Source organism: Grammomys surdaster, unplaced genomic scaffold (assembly GCF_004785775.1).
Source record: "Grammomys surdaster isolate TR1022 unplaced genomic scaffold, NIH_TR_1.0 126531, whole genome shotgun sequence".
NCBI lineage: Eukaryota > Metazoa > Chordata > Mammalia > Rodentia > Muridae > Grammomys > Grammomys surdaster.
In genome coordinates this window covers 6,799,824-6,823,654 of record NW_021621323.1, presented here as the reverse complement: position 1 = coordinate 6,823,654, position 23,831 = coordinate 6,799,824, and the positions used below count along the sequence as shown (strand labels likewise).

At 38.1% G+C, this 23,831-nt stretch overlaps 1 protein-coding gene across 1 annotated transcript in view; it reads left to right on the top strand.

Moving 5' to 3' along the window:
* Positions 1-1,751: 1,751 nt before the first annotated feature.
* Slc9b1 (solute carrier family 9 member B1) overlaps positions 1,752-23,831 on the top strand; it is a 46,249-nt gene continuing 24,169 nt past the window's right edge. The window contains exons 1-6 of the mRNA XM_028760345.1: positions 1,752-1,756; positions 8,562-8,622; positions 10,776-10,867; positions 10,943-11,142; positions 21,331-21,501; positions 22,741-22,883. Coding sequence (XP_028616178.1) covers positions 1,752-1,756; positions 8,562-8,622; positions 10,776-10,867; positions 10,943-11,142; positions 21,331-21,501; positions 22,741-22,883 — 672 coding nt within the window. The remainder of the gene's footprint in view (positions 1,757-8,561; positions 8,623-10,775; positions 10,868-10,942; positions 11,143-21,330; positions 21,502-22,740; positions 22,884-23,831) is intronic.

Here is a 23,831-nt window from a genome sequence, read left to right as displayed (position 1 = left end):
TTTCAAATTTTAATTTATAGGTCTCTTCTGAGAGTTTGCAAACCAGAAGATTAGGGCATTCAAGTTACTTCCCAGAGGAAAGAGATAATGGTCCCTTGGTGGAGTCTGTATGAGAAAGAACCATAGAATTTGATGGCTTATCTTATGACCCTTTCAAAGATTATTTTTTGAACTTTGACATTTTTGTTTGCAAATCTGCCTTCATACTAGGAATGTACTAATGTAATTCCAAAACCCAATGAGAATGAACAGTAGACATAATAAACATTATGTTTCAAGTAAGGAAAAGATTTTAGATATTTCCCTAAATTTAAGTGTTCGTTTGTTTTTCCTCAGGATTAACATTTCATTTTACATCATTTTCTGTTCACAGTACCATTCTGAATGCAAATACACACCTTGACATCCACGATTATGGGAGAACAGTTTCTTTTAAGTTAAAAAAAAAACATATAAATTCCCACATACAGCATACATCGTATACCATGTTAAGTCTTAATTGTCATGTTTAAGACAATCACAATTACATGAAGCTCTTAATTGTTTCCTTTTAACTATCAGTTCATGTTTGTAAATAACACTACACCTGTTCTTCACGGAGGTGTGTATTGAGTATTGACAGAAGTGATTTATTGGCACTGCCTAAGAATTCCTATGTAATTCAACTAACTAGAAAGATAAATAAATGAAAACAGTGATGGTTATAACCACCTGATCAAGAGTTAGGTTTGAAGCCAATAAACCAAGTGTTAGGGTTAGGGTGAAGCCACGTATAATCCCAGCACTTGGGAGACTGAAACAGGCTGCTAGTGAGACCTGTTTTAAAAACAAAACAAAATGAAAAGACATTGGCCTTAAAATAGTAAAATATTAAGAAATATTAAAATAAAACCCATGTGACGAAACATTTGAGAGACCCTGGTCAAAAGAAGAAAAAAAAATTCTCGAACAGGAAGTCCATTAAGAGCATGGCCCTCGGCCCCACCCTTCTGTTTCCGGTAAATCCCAACCCAGTTTCCGTCCTGGAGGTTAAGTCCTTGGTTGTTCTGACCTCCTGCGCGCGACGACGGTTGCTGGGTCCCTAGGCGGGTGAGAGTTGCTAAAGGAAGTGTAGGTACGCCCAGTTTTCGCCATTCTTCTGCTCCAGGCCATTGGGTACCTTCCTGCTGTCACCTCCATGTCCTTAGCCAAGGAAGGCCTCCTCCCTTCCCTTTAAGGGAGCGCTCTCACCATACTGGAAGCCCTTTTCCATCTCTTCCTGGTTTCTTTCTTTCCCCCCTCAACGCAAGTCTCTCTTGTTTCCTTCTCTCAACAGTCCTTGCAAATAGGAAAGAAGAGATCTTTCCATCACCACGACAGACAACAAAATTGGCAGATGCTATTTATACGAATCGTGAATCCGGGGAGATGAACCTTCACGTGCACCTGTAATTGCAGATGTGTTCCAGGATTGGTTTCTGATTTCCAGAAGGCTCCCATTCCCTCCCCCACACCCCTGACCAGGATTCCTCTTGGCTTAATCGCAGCAGACAAGCGCTTCACACCAGTGCTTTTTTAAGGATTAAGGACTGTAATTACACACACAGTGTGTCAGACACTGCGCTCGCAAGTCTTGAGGTGCTTCTATGGTGGCGCTCTTCTTGGAATACTACCTACCCTATTGAGATGCCATAACAGCTTGTCACTTTTAGGATTTAAAGTTCCCTCCTGAAACGTAAGATATTTTAAGACTGCAAACGAACTCCTGAAAGATGAGGTAGGTTAAGAATTTTAATACCATCAAAAAGAATGCTAAATAATTGCCCTTTTGTTGTCTGTATGTTTAATAGAAAAAGAGCCCAGTGACATGTATTCTTTTTCATACAGTACCTCATACCCTGTAAAAGATCAGATTGGTTGATGGAGATATGCACTTAGCACCTAGGAAGGCCACCTCTCATTGTGCAACAGTACCAAAAAAGGACCCCCAAACAAAAAAAAAAAACCTTATTATTGGATGTGAGAAATTCATTCTCCATTTTCATTATTACCATGCCTATAAGGTACATACAGAAGCTAGGAAGATGGTTTAGTCTATAAATCACATGTTATACAAACAAAAGAACCTGAATTTGGATCCTGTCACCTACATATGCCAGGCATCGTGGGGTATGTCCATAATCCTAGCACTGCCAGGATAAAGACAGGTGGCCAGCCAGTCTAACCAGTGGGTGAGCCCCAGGTTCAATGAGAGACCCTGGCTCAAAAGAGGTAGCAGCTGGAGAGATGGCTCAGTGAGTATAACGTTTTCAGTGTAAGCACGAGGACCTGGATCTCAAAAGAATGTTCAGTATCCCTAGTAATCAGGAAAAAGTTATAAGCCATCATACCATCTATCTACCTAAAACTACACGTAATTCATATAAGTAAGTGTATGAACCTCTGTGTGTGTGTGGGGGGGGTATGCTTCCCCCTGAGATATATCTAACAAAACCGGCAACAGCAGGCATGAGAAGCCCTCTGTTTAAGTTGTTGGTCACTGTTGTCCAAGAGACTTCCAAAATATCACAGGCTCTTGGTGGAAATTGAGTCCCTATTGCTGAAGACTCCATGTACTTCAGACACGGTACCTCGAGGACCTGACCTGGCTCTGACCTGAAAGCTTCCTATCTGAGGAGTATGTTGCTAAGAATATCTCAAAAATATTATCCCTAGTATTTAGGGAAATGTAAAGCAAAGCAAAGCCATTAGATTTCATTATACCCTAGTCAGAATGGCAAAGATAAAAATAAACAAACAGAAACAATAAATGCTGGAGGAGATGTGGGAAAATGAAACTTTCTTTTTCTTTTTTTTTTTTGACAACTCTATGTTCAGAGTTCCCAAACCCATTTTTGAATGGGTCAATTTTTTAAAAATTATTTGTATATTAATCTTCCGTCAGATGTATAACTGGCAGATTGATTCCAATTCAGTGGGCTTCCTTTTCATGAAATTATTTCTTTAGCTATGCAGAAACATTTTGGTTTTATCAATTGTTGGCTTTAGTTCCTAGGCAAATGGGGTCCTGTTCAGAAAGCCCTTCCCTACACCTATATCCTGCAGGATTTTCGTATGTTTTCTTCTGATGGTTTCAGTGTTTCCAGTGTCACATTTAGGTTCTTAGTCTAGTTATTTTTGGTTTTTTTTTTTGCACAGCATTATATACACGGGTCTAATTTCATTTTTCTGCTTGTGGGCATCTAGTTTTCTCAGCACCATTTGTTGTAGATACTGTCTTTTCTCCAGTATGTGTATTTGTATCTCTGGTAAACATGAGACAGCTGTAATTACACATATTTGTTTCGGTCACTTAGGTCAGAGAGCTCATAACCTCCTACAACTCCAGCTCTAGAGTGAATTGAAATCTAACATCTCTGGCCTCTGCAGACACATGCACACACATGCCCAGATCCACATGAAGATACACATACATACAGCATAACTTAAAATAATAAAAAAAATAAATCTAAAAAAATTAAAATTCCTCTGTTGTAGAAATTTTTAATTCTAATCCAGGGTTTCTACTTTGCCTTTGACCATTTAGTTCCCAGATAAAAGACACAACCTTTATATTTACAATAAACCTTAATCAGTAGAAGAGCTGGGCAGATATCTACCCTCTATGCTGTTAGAATCCACGTTTATATCAATAAATCTGAGTTAATACTTACTGTGTTTCAACCGGGCTGCTCTACACTCCAATTGGCCTCAGGGCTATATTTTCTTGACTCCTAACTCATGGTGTCTTCTCCTCTTTTCCCCTCTTCTCTCTTTCCTCCAATCCTACCCCTGCTGGGAACACCAAGCCCTGTCTGTCTCAATTCTGCCCAGCTATAGGTTGTAGGCATCTTTATTTATCAATCAGAAATAACTTGGGGCAAGGTCACATAGGGTGACTTGGGTCTAGATATGGACTCTCTTGTCTCTGGGGCAACCAGGTCTTTAGGCCTGCACTTAGCATTACAATACACAGCAAAAGACCAAACTTCAACAGTTCTCCTTTTTAGTCCAATAAAAGGCTCCTTTTCTCTCAGATATAAATTGAATACAGTTATAACAATTATGAAAATTATAAAGTATGCTATACATATATAACGTATAATCCATTATATTTGGCAATTTAGGTAAAGTATTTTATCACCTATCCTATTTTGGTGAGTTAGAATTTTGTATTTAAGTTATTTTTTATCTTAACTTGTATTACCATCCTAAGAATATCTTAAGTCCTAAACAACTTTAATTGTGAGAATATAACTAGCTAGTCTTTAACTCCATCAGAGATCTGGAAGGAATAAACATTTTATGTAGGAAGCACAGGGACACAGCTTGCAAAAATCATAGAAATGACTGAGATAGCTTACCCCTGAGACAGTCTTCAATATTCCTTATGATGTTAGAGCTTCTATATTCAGCCTTCTGGCCAAGAACATCTGACAGACCTTTAGAGAACCAGGAATTATGAAGGACTACTTTACTCTGTCTTGGTAGGAATTATGAAGGACTAGCATACCCTGTCTTGGCAGAGCTTAGCAGTCAACTATCCTGAGTCCATTTGTCCTTTTTGGACAACATTTTGTCTTCAGATAAAGTTAGGGCATATCTGTCAGGAGCAGATATGACTCATAGCCATAAGATCTTTTAATAATGAAATAACCTTAAATGCCATATTCTGTAGGTCTCTTTTGAGACCATGTATTTATTCATTGCATATTTGAACAAGCAAAGAATGCTTGTCTCCAGCTACCTATTATCTGTACAACCCAGGATGTATACTTCTGTGGTAATCCAGACTAGTATCTAATATGCCCATGACTGTTAACTTGCATTACATAATTTTTCTAAACAGTTTGTAATTGCAGCTATTAAAAGTACTCAGATTAAATAAGCCTTAATAGACACTAGAGCTGGGCAGCTATCTATCCTCTATGCTGTTAGAATCTACTTTCCTATTGATAATCCCAAGTTATTACTTACTATGTTTTATCTGGGCTGCTCTTAACTCCAATTGGCTAGCCCGCGGGTCCATGTTTTCTTGACCCCTAACCCATGGAGTCTCCTCTCTTCTCTTTCTCCTTGAGGTCTCCTCCGACTACCTCCTCCATCTTTATTTACCAATCAGAAATAACTTGGGGGCAAGGTCACATGTCATCACTTGGGTCTTCATGCAGACTCTTTCGTCTCGGGGATAGCTAGGTCTTTGGGGGTGGCCTTAACATTATAGTACATAGCAAAAGACCAAACCTCAACAGTCTTCTTATTGCTTTCTAGATTTAGGTCATTGTGTTTATAGACAGTATATGTTGTGGTTTCTACCTTTTGAACTTGTTGAAGTTCGTTTTATGGCCTAACATATCCTCAAGAATATCACATATGCTTATGAAAATAGTGTGTATTTTTCATAAATTGGATGAAATAGTCTATAAATTTCATATTTGTTTAATTTTGAAGTTTCTTTCTTTTAAATTTTTGATTGTTTTTCAGAACATGGTTTCTCTGTATTATAGCTTTGTATGTCCTGGGAACTCACTTTGTAGACCAGACTGGCCCCAAACTCACAGAGATCTACCTGCCTCTGCCTCTGCCTCTGCCTCCTCTGCCTCTGCCTCTGCCTCTGCCTCTGCCTCTGCCTCTGCCTCTGCCTCTGCCTCTCTCTGCCTCTCTCTGCCTCTCTCTGCCTCTCTCTGCCTCTCTCTCTGCCTCTCTCTGCCTGTCTCTCTGCCTCTCTCTCTCTGCCTCTCTCTCTCTGCCTCTCTCTCTCTGCCTCTCTCTCTCTCTCTCTGCCTCCCCCCCCCCCCTCTCTCTCTCTCTCTCTCTCTCTCTCTCTCTCTCTGCCTCTCTGCCTCTGCCTGAGTGCTTGCTAGGATTAAAGGCTACCACATCTGGCCAATTTTTAAGTTTCTAATTGAGGTTTATCTTTATGTAAGTGAGAGTAGAGTACCCAGCATTTACTGAAAGCATTATATGATTGGGTATTCAAGCCTTGGGCATATGTATATTTACAGTAACATCCTCCTTTTAAAATTTGCTCTTAATCATTATATGGTTACCTCTGTCTCATTGCAATTTTTGTATTGAAGCCTATAATCTGGTAATTTGGTTTTTTACCTGAGAAAAATATCTTCTCCCATCTCTTTACTTCCAGGCCTGGTGTCTTCACTAATGAATTGAGTATCTTGTGAGCAGCATGTCTTTGGGCCATTGGTTTTCTTTGTCTCTTTGTCTCTTTGTCTCTCTCTCTCTCTCTCTCTCTCTCTCTCTCTCTCTCTGCCTCTCTCTGCCTCTCTCTCTGCCTCTCTCTGCCCCTCTCTCTCTCTCTCTCTCTCTCTCTCTCTCTCTGTGTGTATTTAGTCAGTATAAAACTTTTAACCTAGAAATTTAAGCTATTTAATTATCATCAATAAAGATGTACTTTTATCAATCTTTGATTTTTTTATATATATCCTTTATTCTCATGTTATCTTTGTTGTTTGGTTGTATTCTGAATTGATAAGATTTGGTAACTTTCTCTTTTGTGTATTTGCTTTACTAATGCATTTTCTACTTTTATGTATTTTAATGATGGTATATACCTTTTATTTCTATATATAGGGTCCCTTAAGCATTTGGGAGGTGGAGAGTATAAGTAACACCAGTCTTGTGGTAGTGAATTTCCTGAGTTTTTAGTTGTCTGAGAAATACCTGACTTCTGGGGCAGTGACTGATTATAATATTCTTAGTTGGCAGTGTCTGCTTGTTTTTGAGACAGGGTCTTGCTATGTAGCCCAAGATCTCCTGAAACTTGTGACTCTCCTGTCTCAGTCATCCAAGTACTGGAACAGCAGATGTGTATCATATCCAGCTTGACCTTTTTTCTTTTAGGGACATGACCATGCTATCATATTCTCTTGGCCTGTAAAATTTCTACTGATAAATCTGTTTTTCATTGAGTTGGGATTCCCTTATGTGTATGTTACTGATTGTAAATGTCTGTTTTTAGAATTGTTTCTTTGTCCTTTGTCTTTCACTTTGGATTGCCCTGAAAAGAACCTTTATGGGTCAAATCTGTTTGGATCCTTTGAGATCTCATGGCAGGACATTTACTAATGACTCTGTGTGGCTTATGCAGCCCCAAGAGCAGAGTTCCCAGCAGTTTCCCTAGGATGTGTAACTGCAGGGCTTGATGTGCTGGGCCCAGGCAAGAAAGATATGGCTAGCTGGAAAAGCAGGACAGTATACCAGTATACATCAGATGTTCTTGCCTACGTGGGGCAAGTCTACCCCAGTAGACAGGCAGGTATGGTGCATTTGGGCTGCAGCAGGGAGAGGGCTTAAATTTTGGTGGGCTGGTTGAGAGTGAGGTGGCTGCTCCAGAAAGCGGGAGGAGATGTGACCCTCGATATACTGTGGCATCAGCTGGATACAGGTGGGTAGGATCAGCATGGCTCTGCAACAAAAGCCTGGGGTGAGGAGGGTACAGTAGGAATTGAGCTTCACTGGATAATACAATGGTGTCATCTCAACAGATCCCCACACCAGGGTCACTATCCAGGAGAGCTGTCAGATTCCCCAGCTGCAGAGTTTCAGATGTTCCTGGCATAGTGGGGTTATCTTTTTCTTGTTGTGTTGTGGGAAAACTTCTGAGTTTCAAGCTGACTGGTCAGTGTGACATGCCTTGTTCACTCCTGGCTGTCATGGGTCTCTGTGCCGCCGTGTCTATTTCAGCCACACTGTAGACCAGCACGCTCTCCCAAGTATTCCACCTGACTAATAGCTTAGTGTTGTCTTCTTTTGGTCCATGGTGAAAAAGAAACTTCCTCATATCCTGTGTGAATGTTCCTCCAGGCTTCATTTTAAATTTTCTTGACGTCTCCTGGAGGCTTGAAGTTGAAAATGAAATAAATAGTAGTGGAAATTAAGTCAATACACTAACTAGGTAGTGACTAAAACAAAGGACTATCTCCCACATGCTTTTAATATATTGCCCATTTATTCTGGAATTGGGGAAAAGTAATACATTTCTCCACGTCAAAAACTTTTAAAACATAGGCTCTTGGGGACAATGAAATGGCTTAGCAGACAGAGATATATGCCACGAAGCAGGATGACCTGAGTTCCTCCCTGGGATCCACACAGAAGAGAACTGATTTCTACAAGTGATCCTCCAACCTTCACACAGACATGAATAAATAAATGTAATAAAAAACTTAAACTTGGGTTCATAGCTTTGATTAATAAGTCTAAGCAGACACTTAAAAGTTTTATTACTCTGTGTGTGTGTGTGTGTATGTGTGTGTGTGTGTGTGTGTGTGTGTGTGTGTGTGTGTGAATCAGTTCTTTCCTTGACCTGTGTGATTCCCAGGGAGTGAGCTCAGGTCATTGGACTTGGCAGCTTGATGCCCTTACCAAACCATCTCACTGGCTTTAAGTGAATAGGTAGATTTTTGTTAAAGGTATCTGACTTGACTATGATACACTTTTATTAAATATTTTAGACGTGTGTTGTTAGCCAAATTTTCTTTTATATGGACTTTTTTTCAAATTATTTTTCTTTTAAATATTAGCGAGCACGGCATAGAATCAGACAAGAAGGATGATCATTTCCAACCATCTGTAACTGTTCAGGTAAAAACTTAAAATTACATTGTAATATAGGATGTGCAGTTCTGTGTTGAGTTATTAGGAGATGGCTCTCTGGGTGAGGGCATAAGGATCCCAGCTCTGACACTAGCATTCATGATGAAAACCAAGTGTGCTACATATACTTGTAACTCCAGCACTGGGGAGCAGAGACAGACACAGCCTGGGCACCCATTGGTCAGCTAATTAGCCTTGTAAAACAAGGAGCCTCCTAATTACTGAGAAATGCTACCAAGCAATTAAGGCACAGAGGCTCAGAAGAAACGGGACATCCTTCTCTGGCCTCTGAATGCATATGCATAGACACATGTACCTATATACTCAAGTGCATGAAACACACATACATCCCACCTACATGTACGCACCAAAGCTAAAAACACATTTTTAACAACAGTAATCCAAGTTTTCCATGACAACAAAGACTCACACTTGTATCCTGGGAGGCTAATCCTAGGGGTTGGGAGGCTGAGGCTAGAGGATCCTGAGCTACTGAGATCCCAGGCTACAAAGCAAGACACTGTTTGGTTTAAATGATTTTTTTGTTTATTATATAGATTTCTGTTAACTATTGATGTCTGGTAAAAGTAAAGAATTATACGTTTGAAATAGCTACTAAACTTTAGTGGGTTCTAGAAAGTGAGCAGAAAGGATAAGACAGATAGAAAGGAGTTATTGCACACTGAGTAGGTTTTAGGAAGAAGGCACGTATGGCTTATTTCCTTCCATGTGGTAGAAAGTTTCAACAATTTAAGTCAACAGTGGTTATATATTTTGAAGAAAAAGTAAGCTGTTAAGCCTTTTGTTAGTCCAATTTTACTAGATAATTGCTTATAATTAGAATTATAAAGTGTTATTTCTTTTAGTAGAGAGTTTACAACTCTTAAGCCAGGAAGCCCAGTGTAACCCTACTTTTAATTACTTTATCTTTGATGAATTCATCCTAATCTATATCAATTTATTATAAATTCTGAAATTACGAAGATCCTCCAATTTTACTGTATGACTTTCTACAACCCTAATAAAAGCCATCTGCTGTGCTTTTAGCATCTGTGCAGTTGCAGAGACCCCAGAAAACACCTCTATCCCAGAACAGCAACAGTCTGGCCATTAGGTCTGAGAACTTCATCCCATAGAGCTGCAGAATATTAGCAATCAGTGCAGTAATGTCTGCATCTCCTTAGTCATTCAACTTTAACCCTACAAACCCTTGGTTGTCTGTGTAGTCTACCTCTCCTACATTTCCTGCAGAAAGATAATGTTCGCTTTTACAGTACACTCAAAATGTTAGCACCCACCCACACATACATCCATCCCTCCATCCATCTACCCATCTCTTCCCCATCCATCTCTCTATCCCTCCATCTGTCCCTCTCCCATCTATCTCTCCAAATATCCTTCCCTCCATCCCTCTCTTCATCCCTCCATCTATCCCTCTCCCATCCATCCATCACTCCCTCCATCTGTCCCTCTCTCTTCTATCCATCCATCCATCCATCCATCTGTCCATCCATCCATCCATCCATTCATCATGGCAATATGGTAGACCGAGGTCACTACTCCAAGTTAACTCTACTCTGTGTTATTTGTAATTGTTTCTTTACACTGGGAGAAGCTTCCCAGCATTCTCACAAACCACAAATATCTCACCAATCAGCAGTTTTATAATGACATTAGCATTCAAAGGTTGGGAGAGTTGACATAAACCATAAATTATCAAAATATGTTGCATATATGTATTAGTGGAGGTGAGCTTGAATTTCTGAGGATGTATTCTCTGATTTTCTCATTTTCCATTCAGTTACATCATTTTCATAATTAACTTCTCAATTTAGTTATATTTTCATTTCAGGAAAGTTTTAGTGATTAATCTGAAGGAGACAAAAGTGGACAGTTTTAGTTGTTAAGCCTGCAGGAGAGGCTCATGTGTTCAGCCTATAAATGGTAGTGGTCATGACGGAGACTCGGGGATAGTAACATGAGGCTGCTTCTGCTGTGATGTCTATTTTTGAAGTGTGTGATGTGTGTTCTCCATGTTGCCAGTAATTATAGGAATTTAGTTATAAAATATAATGATTGTTTATATTCATAAATTTATGTGGAGAGTACAGTTCTTAAAAGAGTTCCTTGTTTTTCTTTAGATGTCCAAAGATCCTGAAAGTTTTCTTGAAGAAACTATGAAACCAGAACTGAAGGAACCAGAACCTAAGGAACCAGAACCTAAGGAACCAGAACCAGAGGAGCCAGAACCAAAGGAACCAGAACCAAAGGAACCAGTAAGGAAGGAATCAGTAAGGAAGGAACCAGTAAGGAAGGAACCAGAAAGGAAGGAACCAGAAAGGAAGGAACCAGTAAGGAAGGAACCAGAAAGGAAGGAACCAGAAAGGAAGGAAACACAAACGAAGGAAACACAAACGAAAGAAACACAAACAAGCGTAATAGAAAGGAGCAGATGTACAAATGGTTACTGTCCTCCACGAGGAACACTTAATAAAACAATTACAGATGGTATGTCAAATAAGAAATGTGCATGGGGAGAAACTGAGAAATAGACCCGTCTAATAAAATGCAGATGCTAATACAGCTAACAGTGTAAGAGGTGCACCTAGATGGCAAGCTCCATTCTGAGCAGTATGTAGACAGAACAAATATTTCCTCACCCTTTCAAAATCACGGTCGTGCTTGGTTTTACTTTCTTCTTTTTCATGTATTTTAATGTTGAATTTGAGGATTAGAGGCCATGTTAGTTGAAGGCTCTCGTTTACGACTTCCGTTTGTGGTCTTCGTTAGCTTGAAGACATAATATTCCTGACAATACTAAGGTTCTTGACAGTGGGCTTCAAATTTAAAATAGTTGTGGCCTATATAAAGTTTGCATCTTACTGTTGCCAAATATTCATCAGCATTTTTATTTCTTTATGAATATTCTACATGATTAAACTCTGATTTTGACAACTGGGTGTATGTAACTATACAGAACAAAAATTAGACTAAATATAGTGAAGCATATGTAATTGAAGTTTTATTTTTCATATATTCTTATTTGTTCTTTGCTGTCCTTAAGCTTTTAAAAGAAAATTTTATTCATTGTTTTTTTTTCATTAGTGATATTTGCTTCTTATTAATATCAGTGTTTTAAGGGCCATGAATTAACCTTTTCTTTGAACTTGAAAAGTCCTCATGTGACTGTAAATTACTTGACTGCCATTGTCATTATATTTTTTGTGCATAGCTCTTCAGATATGTTCATTCCTATCAGGCTAACTATTTAGCAGACAGTCTCTAGACTGAGGTTGTTATGAGAGAGCAAGAGAAGGAATGTACTGATGGCCGGTGGTCACTCTTTGCATGTTAGATTATGTACTTGTCACCAGTGGTTACCCTCTGAAGGCTGGATTGCAGGGTTCTCTGCTTGACATCATCAGAGTACAACATCAGCCCTGAAATGTCAAGCTTAGATCAATAATTTATTTCCCCTTTTTTTCATTTTTGGTTATTTAGTTTTAAGGATATTTGTAGAAAAAGAAGATTTCATAGCTTCCATGTTTCTGTTTTGGGGATACACAACTCGATACTATCTTTTTGCTTTCCTTTTTTTCCCATTAATTAATTTATTTATTCACTTTACATTCCAATCACAACTCCTACCATTCCACCCCCATCAGACAGCCCTCCCCATATCTTCACTTCCCCTCTCCTCTGAGAAGGTGGAGGGCCTCCCTGGGTACCCATGCACCTTGGCATATCAAGTCACTACAGGGCAAAGCACATCCACTCCCATTGAGGCCAGACAAGGCAGCCAGGTTAGGAGAAGAGGATCCACAGGCGACAACAGAGTCAAGAACAGTCCCTCCTCCTCCACCAGCTGCTGATTCCCATTGACTCTCCTGGCACTTTCTCCCTGTCTCTCCCTACATGTGACCTTTCCCCATTTCCCTTCCCGTCCCTTCTCCTACCCAGTTCCCTCCCTCTCTCCATCTCTGATGACTATTTTATTTCCCTCTCTGAGTGAAATTCAAACATCCTCCCTTACCCCCACCCTTGTTTTTTGCTTCTTTGAGTCTGTGGATTGTAGTGTAGGTATCCTATACTTTATGGCTGATATCCAGTTATAAATTAGTACATACCATGCATGTTCTTTTTAGTCTAGGTTAACTCACTTTGGATGATATTTTCTAGTTCCACTTTGCCTGTAAATGGACAGGCTTCTTTTTAATAGCTGAGTAGTATTCCCTTGTGTAAATGAACCACAGTTTCTTTATTCATTCTTTAGTTGAGGGACATCTGGTTTGCTTCCAGTTTCTGGCTATTGCAAATAAAGCTGTTATGAATATAGTAGATCAAGTGCCCTTGTCGGATGGTGGAACATCTTTTGGATATATGCCCATGAATAGTATAGCTGGGTCTTGAGGTAGAATTATTCCCAATTTTCTGAAAAGATGACAAATTGATATCAAGAATGGTTGTACAAGTTTGCACTCCTACCAGCAATGAAAGCAGAGAGATAGTATCCAAATTGACAAATTAGAAGTGAAAAGGAGAACATAACAACAGACAATGAGAGAATCCAAAGAATTGTCAGGTCTTACTTGAAATGCCTATACTCCACAAAATTGGAAAAGTCTAAGTGAAATGGATTATTTTCTGGATAGACTTCACTTACCAAAGTTAAATCATGATCAGGCAAGCAATCTAAATAGTCCTATAACCCCTAAGTAAATAGAAACAGTCATTAAAAGTCTCCCACTCACAAAAAGCCCAGGGCCAGATGGCTTTAGCCCAGAATTCTACCAGACTTTCAAAAAAGAGCTAATACCAATACACCTCAAACTATCCCACAAAATGAAAATGGAAGGAACACTGCCAAACTTGTTCTGTGAAGCCACAGTCACCCTAATACTTAAGCCACACAAGGACGCAATTAAGAAAGAGAATTTCCAACCAATTTCCCTGATGAACATTGATGTAAGAATACTCAATAAAATAATCCAAGAACACATCAAAAACATCATCCACCATGATCAAGTAGGCTTCATTCCAGGGAGTTGAAAATCCATCAACATAATCCACCATATAACAAATTGAAAGAAAACCCAAAATGACTATCTCATTTGATGCCAAAAATTCTTTGACAAAAGTCTTGGAGAGATCAGGGATACAAGTCACATACTATCTTTTTTCAAGGCTCTCTCCTTTTCCTTTATACCTGTGCAGCCTGGGTTTCTTACTGACTCTTTAGTACAAACTTCCAAACCAAATTCCGGAGTACATGAAGATTATACATTATAATTAGGTGTGTTTCATTCTAGAAAGACCAGGTTGGTTTGACATATGTAAATCAGTACTTGTAGTATAGCATGTAAATAAACTTAAGGACAGAAAGTTTATACATAATAACTTCAGTTGATGCTGAAAATGACATTTGAAAAACAAACAAACATGCAAAACCACAGACAAACTTAGAAGTCCACACAAATGGGTCCACAACAGAGCAGCACAGTGTCCTCATTAAAGAAGAATGTGAGTTAGTTCAGTGGCTGTCCCTTGAAAAGACAGTATCCAGTAAAAAAGGAAGGAAGGAACACTGAAACATGTAGAGATGTCATGCTAAAGATCGCCGTGGGGTTCTTGACTTGGAGAGATGGGTATGAACTAGTTAAAGAGGCTCTTAAAGTTTTTAATGTACCCAAAGACTTCTGGAAAACCACTAAGATAAAACAGCAACAACAACAAAAAACAAACAAACAACAAAAAACAACAACCAACCATCTAACCATCTCCAAGCAAATACAGTAAAAAAGAACAGAAGAGTTCTGTAATGACAGTGAAGTCAAGGTAAACCAGGTTTCCTAAAATTCTGTCCAGTGAATCCAGCAGTGATGAAGATAAAAATAGAAGAGTCTTTTGAAAGTTGAGATAAGGAAAGAGGAGCATCCATCAAAAAAGACATCTTAAAAAGCAAAACAAAAAGCTAGTGTTAAAAGCAAAAATATCCAGCCCCCCTCAAAAGAGCATCGTATCAGAGAGAGTCCAGACAGTGCAAAAGGAACCTGGATCTGAAGATGGTTCAGATGATGAACCTCTAATTTATGTGTCAGAGAAACAGTCAACAGATGAAAAGTTAAAGCATAGAAAATAAATACTGGCAGACACTAACTTTGAAGAAGCAGATAGGTATATGAAAATTATCCTGCTTAGGATGTAACTAAGAAATTTCATTAAAATAGCTGTAAAGCCGAGGTGGTGGCAGTACACACCTTTAATCCCTGTGCACAGGAGACAGAGGCCAGTGGATCTCTGAGTTTAAAGGCAGCCTGGTCTACAGAGTGAGTCCCTGAGTCCCAGGATGTGAGGGCCACATAGAAAAACTTTGTCTAGAGGGGGAAAAAAAAACAAAACAGACATAAAAACAATCAACCAACCAACTGAACAAACAAACCTGTTGTAAAGATCTGATCCCTTGTTGTGAAGGAGAGATGGCTTGTTCTCATATTTGAAGGTCTGAATTATACCAGCAAGAGAATGTGTTTTCTAAGTCTGTGGTGTTGAGAGAACTCATTGCAGACATTTGAGTGCTACACACTGGCTTTCTTTAGTTCATAAGTGCAAACATAACTACCTATATGAGTTTTAAAAAAATGATCTGCACAAAAAACAATAATAAATTATATATAGAAAATTAGTTTTTAAAAGTACAAAAATAGTAGCTGTCTCTTCTGTTGTTCCAATAATTTGGCATATATACACATGCAGAAAAAAGTCCTAATTCAGTCATCTGAACATTAATATGAACAAACCATACACTAAATTTTCCCAATGATAGAAGAGATATATTTTAAATATTTCATATAACAAATACTCAATTATTCTCTGCTTGTATAAAGGCTGGTTATAGTAGTGTTTGCTTTACATAATTAGAAGTATATCTGAAGCCAGCAAATATCAAATTCACTAAAAATTCACTACAGTTCAGGAATCTCTGACCTCATATAAAGAAATCCAAAATAAAACATGCAACTATAAGAAGCAAGAAACCCTTATTATCATACAATAGTTGGGCTAAAAGCTGCACAGAAATCCAATTTAAAACAGCAGGGAACCAGCAACAGGGTAATGAAGCCTAGATTGTGATGGTTAATTGTAGACAAGTTAAAGACTGGCCAGGCCCAGGCTTGAAACTGTGGCCCACAGTTTTGTTAAACTTAACTTCTAGAACCAAGCAGGAGGAGAGAGAATAATCATTATGAAATACAGCACTGTCTTCTGCCCTTAGTGAAGCCTGCTCTCAAGAAAATGGATGTCAGCTAGGGATAGATAAAGAGACCCTGAGACCCTGTCTTGAAACAGTAAATATACTAAAGTCTAACCATAGCTTACTATAGCTTAACCAACCTAAGGGAAGGGAATTCAATGCCAGGCATGTTTATTTATCTGTCTAGAAAGAAAATACACAGCTCTAGCATCCTTTGTCCAGCCTGAAACAATTAAGGAATTTTAATTAAGGAAACCAACATTTGGGACACTGCTGCAGTATTCACAGTGCACATAGGCACAGGCTCACCAACAGACTGAACTTTAGGCCAGTAGTGCTCGGCCTCCACTCTGGCCCATGTTAGCAAAGGCTTATTTATAACTGATCTTTTTCTGTACTACAGCATGCTCACCTTCTGTTAAAATTTATGTCTATTTTGAAGGCAAAGTTTCTGAAGGACGAGAAACCATTAGAGTGGGGATGCTAGAATTACAGGACTGTGGGCTTAAACCAAGTATGGCTAATATGCTAGAATATATGTGAAAATATTTTGGCATTGGCAGCCAAGACATAAAAATCATAGAGAAGAAATAGCACAGATGAGAACACGGAGAGACATGTATACCTAACTTGGATTGGGTCATTAGTAGACTGAATACAAGCAAAAGCCTATACATGAAAACATGTGACAAGAAACTTCTAGAACTAAAGAACAAGGACAAAAAAGCTGAAACTGAGCAAATGTTTAAGAACTAAAGGAAAACTATAAAAATGATATGTAAATTGGGGATGTCAAGAGAAAGAAGAATTCTGGAAAGGAATCGAAGACATTTTTGAAAAGTCATGACTGATAATTTTCTCAAATGTCAGACACCAGATCATAGGAAAAATACATTAAAAAGAGAACATGGGAATGCACTTTTAATCTCTGCACTTGAGATGCAGAGGCCAGTGGATCTCTGTGATTTAGAGGACAGGCAGGGCTACATAGAAAGATCTTGTCTATAAGTCATTAACTAGAGAACACCGGGTTAAATCTACCTACACCTAGCAGTACAATCATTAAAACCTCAGTAGTCAGAGAGAAAACCTTGAATAAGACAAAGAAGAAGCCTTACCTATCTGGGAGTCCAAATAAAAAGTGTGTCCTCTGTCCTCAGAAACAATGTAAGTCAGAAGAGTGAAGAGAAAGGTTTAAAATGTTGAGGGAAAAAAATAAACATCAGTCCAGAGTTCCATGTCTTGTGAAATTATTCTTCAGAAACTAAAGGCAAATAAATCCTTTTTTGAATTAAAAAAAAATGTGAAGACATACTATTGTCAGGTGATTTCCCTTGCAAAAACTGTCAAGAGATTTTCAGATAGAAGGCAATTTTATATAGGACAGCAACTCAGACTTTCAGAAAGGAGAAAAGAATTGAAGGTTAAAAATAATTTTTATTTTCCTTATCCAATAAGTTTATTAAAAATACAGTATGTTCAGCAATTACAGCTTATGTATGTGTGACATGAATAACAATTGTATGTGAAAAAGACCCAAAACCCCACACGTACTTGATTCTAGTCATGTGTTGAGTCATGGCCTTCTGTCAGTGATGAACTCTATACAAGTATGGTCCTATTAGACTGTAGTTGTGTTAAACAGTTGATGTTCCCTAGTGATGCTGGAGCCACTGTGCTATATTGCAGCTCCTTATTTGTAGAGATGTGGCTGTAAGCAGAACTACTCTACTGCCCATCATTATAAAGGTATGTCACATAAATCAGTGCAGTGGGGTTGGTCAGATGTCCCAGGTGTAAGAGTCCCTCATGGCAGGGAAGCTTGGCAGCAAGAAATAAACACACACAACTCTAACCATCCAATTTTCTACAAAGGTGCCATGAATACAGAAGAAAGATAGCTTCATCAAACCATTGATGGTGCTAAAAATAACTACATATCCACATGTAGAAGAATGAAACTAGGTCTGTGTCATTCTGTGTAAAAAATGAAATTGTATCTAAGAACTGGAAACTTTGAAAGTGCTAGACATGTTAAAGGAAACATTTTAAGATACAGTCATAGGCAAGAACTTTCTGAAAAGGGTACCAACACTTTAGGGATATAGCAATAATTGAGCAGTAGAATTATATGAAGTTTAAATCTATCTGCAATAAAGAAAAACAGACAATAGTGCAGTGGAGAGACCACTTACAGGATGAGAAAACATCTCTGCCAGATATACAGCCAAAGGTATTATATCTCAAATACATAATTTTTAAAAATTAAATGCCAAAATCAAATAATCTAGTCAACAAATGAACAGATGGGTTGAACACATAATTCTCAAAAAAAGAAGCATAAGTGACCAATAAATAGATGAAAAATGTCTAATATTTTTATCCATCTGGAAAATACAAATCAAAACTATATTATGAAACTATATTGAAAGAATAAAATGATATATTTTTATACAACAATGAAATTTAAAAATCATAATAAAGGCAGTTGGAAATTCCTAAAATTACTAATAATGAAACAACACAAGTCAGAATAACACATAATATGAATAACATAATAACATAATATGAAAGAGGAACTCTCAAAAGAAAATTAAAAATACTTTGGACTAGATAAAAATGAAAATGCAGTTTATCAAAATTTATAGGATGTGACAAAAGCAGTGCATAAAGTATGAGCATTCTAATAAAAACTATCACCTTAGTAATCAGAAAAAGAATGTAAACAGCATCCGAAGAAAGCAGAAGAGAAGAAATAAGAAACATTAGAGTCAGACTTGGCCTGTGGCACCATACAGTTGTGTTCGTTCCTACTTTCATATCATATGTACATACAGGAATGTGTTTACCTATGCAAAATCCATAATCCACAAATGAGAGAAAAGTGGCATTTGTTTTCCTTTCTGAGTTCAGTCAGTTGTCTTGAATTACACCCATCTGTCTGCAAATGGCAACTTTGTCCTTTGCATATTTCATTTTGTTACCCTTTCCTCTGCTGTTGGAACCCAAGGTTAGTTCTGTAACTCAGCTATTGTGAACAGTGCTGCAGTAAACATGAATATGCAGGTCTCTCTGTGATATGTTGACCTGTAGTTCTTTGTGTAAATACCTGAATGGTATAGCTGGGTCACATGGTTGATTGGGTTTTAGTTTGTTTAAGGAAGTCCCATGCTGATTTCCACAGTGGCAGGACTACTTTACTTTCCTGCCAACAGAGTAGGGGTTGCCTTCAGTCTGCACCCACACTAGCATTCTCTGTTATGTTTCCTTAGTGAGTGCCATTCTGACTGGGTAAGATGGAATTTCAATGTTGCCTTCATTCCCATTTCTCTGATCATTAGGGAGCTTTTGAGAACTTTTAACTCACTTCAGTAACTCCTTGTTTAATTGAATTGTTTGGTTTCTTCTTTGATTAGAGTTATTCCAAGATCTTTTTTTGCAGCAGTTATGAAGAGAACTATTTTTCACGATTTGGTTCAGCATGTTTTCTATTGGCATATAGGAAGGCTACTGATTTTTGTGTGTCCATTGGTGCTATTTAATTTTGTCTTAGTTAAGTTGTATGTGTCCCATCTGCTATGAGGACCTAGCTTGCTTGATTTTCTTCATATTTTCCCCCTCCTCTCCTTTACTTAATCAGACCTTGCTCCTTTGTTTTGAATATTCTACATGTGATGTTGGACAGAATAATGAATAGAATCATTTAAAAAGAAATACTTTTTTACTCAGTAAATATGAAACTAATAAAATTTTGTGAAATACATTTTATAGCCTTGCTTGAAGGAATATATTAGGATGCTAGAAGAATTGTAGATGGCAAGAACCAGGAATTCATGAGACCTCTTCTGTCAGGCTGCCTCTTGTTGAACTATGAGATCCTTCTATCACTTGACTTCCAGCACCTAACATCTTTTGTTTGTGTGTGCTGTCATTGTTTGCTTTACTTGCTTGTGGGTTTCCTATGTCCCTGTTGCATAACTCAATTGATAGACAGCTGATGGTTTGGAGGGTCATTCTTTTCAGGTGAGGAGACAATTTGAGAGGAGTCAGTTCTCTCCTGCTACCTCATTCTTGGGATAAGGTATCTTCTTTTTTCTGCACTGCATTGTCTACGCAGACTTCCTACTCATTCTCCTGTCTCCAACCCCCATCTTCCCATGACAGTGCTAGTGCTGGGATTAGATGTAAGCCACAGCTTGTAGCATTTTGACTTGAGTGCTGGAGATGAAGCTCAGGCAGCCAGAACTGCATGGCAAATGCTCTTGCGTGCTGAGCCATCTCCCTAGCTCTGTACCACCAACACTTTTGCACATAAGTATTTACTCACCAATACTTCCTGCCCATAAAGTACCTTATAATTATTCCCACAATGTCCAGGTTCATTTTTGCCCCAGGCTTTGCCCTTTCTAATTCTTATAAAAATATATAGCTGGGTGGTGGTGACCTTGCATCCCAGCACTCGGGAGGCAGAGACGGGCAAATGTCTGTGAATTCAAGGCCAATGTGGTCTGCAGGACACAAGGCAGTCAGGACTATTAGACAGAGAAGCCCTGTCTCAAAAAAATAACAGCACAACAACAATAACAACAACAACAAAAAAAAATATTACCCGAATATTTTTTTTAGTACAAGGGTTTAATCTTAATCTGCTCATATTAAAAATTTTGCTCTGCCATTGTGCTGATGAATTTAATTGAGAATTTGTATCATAGCCAGTCAGGTTGTTTTAAAACTTAAGAAAATCTCAACATGTTGTCATGACATTTCTTAATGACTTGGCTTTATGGTGTGGGCCATCATGCCAGCTGTTGGGGCAGAGGCAAGAGGACACTTGGAAGCCTGCCTAGATGACAAAGCCAGACTCTACTTTAAGACAAGAAAGGAACAGAAAAATGCTAAGCTATCACAAGATGCTGTTAGTGCTTTACAGAGTTTCGGGATTCCATTGAGTGTAGAGCTCTTGCCCAACACGTGTGGGGCCATGGATTGAATTCCCAGCACTAGAAAGAAAAGCACACATAGAGTTTGAAATGCTTATTTTCCAGTCTTTCTTTGTGTGTGCATTCATGTATGCATGATCATGTGTAATGAGAGGACACAAGTGCTATGGGACATGTGCCCAGTTCAGCAGACAGTCTTGTGGAGTGGGTTCTGGTTTTCTCCTTCAGTATTTACATGGGATCCAGAGGTTGGTGTAAATCATCAGGCTTTATGGCAAGCATTTTTCCTGGCCCCTTAAAATGCTTTCAGAAAATTGTTGACTTGTCCTATAAACTGTTAGCATCTCTGAAATATATCTTAAGAACTATCCTTCAATTATGCCAATATGTAATATTAATCAACATTGTGAGTAGCTAAGTAAGTCTGCATATTAATATAGTTAATAGAATTCATTGTTGGCACATATATTTGTATCTATATAGATGTAATTCTTTATATTTCAGGAGTTATACTCATTGTATTATGGACTCTACTCTGGGCCCTTATAGGTCAAGAAGCTCTCCCTGGTGGAAATTTGTTTGGACTTGTAGTTATTTTTTACAGTGCTTTCCTTGGGGGTAAAGTTTTAGAAGTCATTAGAATACCTGTAGTGCCTCCTCTCCCACCTCTTCTTGGTAAGCATATAATCATCTGTATTCTTTGTTGATGATTTGTAAATTTTGAACATTTTCTCTTTGGGCTAGATATATAATTTTATTTAATAAGGTGTATCTAACTTCTAATTATATGCATTTATTGTATATGTATATACAGTTTTCCATATAGATTTATGCTCTACATACACATATTTTCACCTTCTATTTTAAAACATAATTTGAAGATCCTGAATATAGTCCTGATGTTACTTCATTATTTAATTCATTGTAAGCTTAGTTTAAAATGTATTCTAGAAGAAAGAAAATTTAGAAAAGGCTGAAGTTTTTTTTACATGTCATGGAACTAAAACATTGCACCAATACCCTTTGAGTACTATGTAAGCTGTGTCTGTATTGTTTATGCCAATCTGCCACTCCTGTATTATGTAACACTTATTCATCTTATTGTTCTGTGATCTGCAGGTTGACAGAATAGTTAGTGGGACAATTTTTTCTGAGGTCTCATATCGTCTACATAACCAATATGTCTAAATAAGCAAAGCACCATCTGAAGAGATTGTCTTAGTACCTCTTAACATGTCCATGATACCCTTGCATCCAAATCTCTCTAAATATTTACTGACTCTTTACCCACTTCTTCACAACTTCTATCTCCAACTTGTTCATGACATAGCCTTCTTACTGGTCTCTGTGGCCTGTTTTATCACTGTCTAATTCACCAAAACCAACACATAAAAACTGCAAGACTCATATCAATTCCTTTATAAAACTTTCCCAAAGCCCCTGACTGCCAAAGAGGAGAAGCCTTCCGTGATCTGACTTCTGCCTCTCATCTTCACTCTCACCCTTGCTGTTTGTGTACTGGCATCGCTTCATTGTTAACCATACCACACCTGCACCACACCTGTACCACACCTGCACCACACCTGTACCACACCTGCATCACACCTGCACCACACCTGTACCACACCTGCATCACACCTGCACCACACCTGCACCACACCTGTACCACACCTGCATCACACCTGCACCACACCTGCACCACACCTGTACCACACCTGCACCACACCTGCACCACAACTGCACCACACCTGCACCACACCTGTACCACGCCTGCAAGTGTCTACTCTGCATTCCTTTACCCATGCACAGCCTCTGCTTGTATGTAACCTTACCCACATTTCTCTCTTGGAAAAATCAACCTAATCAGATACACTGTTTTCTACTTTCTTTTCCTTTCCTTCCCTCCTGCCTTAGGGATGTTACTGGCTGGTTTCACCATCAGGAATGTTCCGATTATTTATGAATTTGTCCATATTCCTACCACATGGTCTTCAGCTTTAAGAAACACTGCCCTTACTATTATCCTAATACGAGCCGGGCTTGGACTGGACCCAGAGGTAAGTTTCCCATTCAATTTTGAGTAAAAATTCTTTTACATATTAGAAAATAACAAATAAAAAGAAGCAAGATTTTTGGTATAGCTGTTCTAAGTAGAGTCTACATGTAAAACTAAAATAAAGATCGAAGACTTGACCAAATGTTGGTTTCATAATTTCTATTTCCAGCCGTCAGTATTTTTATGACGAGAAATCACTGATATAAGATCTCTATTAGTGGTCATCTTTAGTAACATGCATAGAAATAGATGTGCCTTAAGCAGGACCACTAGTAATTAACCGAGAGGCTTTCCCACAGGCATTCTTTACTTCCAGTTAACAAAGGCTAGGGTAATCCTATAAAACTGTCCTTCTCTCTCCGTTTTTAAAGAGAGATCAAAATTTTCAATAATTTGTTTTATGGCTGTAGAAATATGTTCATGATTAACTTTGTATTATTGTAAAAGCTCATTTAAAATATTTCTTAAAATACTATAATCTGGAGATCAGAAATCTGTTTGAGTCATTGAAATGTGACTTTTAATGGACATAATAGCTACAGAAATAAGTATGGGAAGTGTATATAGAGAGTTAATAAAATTATACCAAAGGGTAAATTATTATCACGAGTGATGGTTGAGCCATTAAGAAAATAGATAAGTTTTTCCTTTTGAAATATATTGAATTATTTTTTACGTTTGACATGTTAGTCTTTTTATTATTACTATTAAATAGTTCACCACCAATTAACTGGTGGGGAAAACCCAATGGGATGTTATCACTGTAATGTGCAATGGAAAAATTAAAGAAGGTAGAGATAACTAGAGAAGTAAATCTTTACAAATGACTAGACATGCACTTTATCAAGGGTGAATTGCTAGCCCTCAAAGAAACACTGTGCTATAATGTTTGCTTAAGTAATTGTCTTGCTGCCCTTTGTAGTTGAGCTAAATGCAGCCTTTTCTGTTT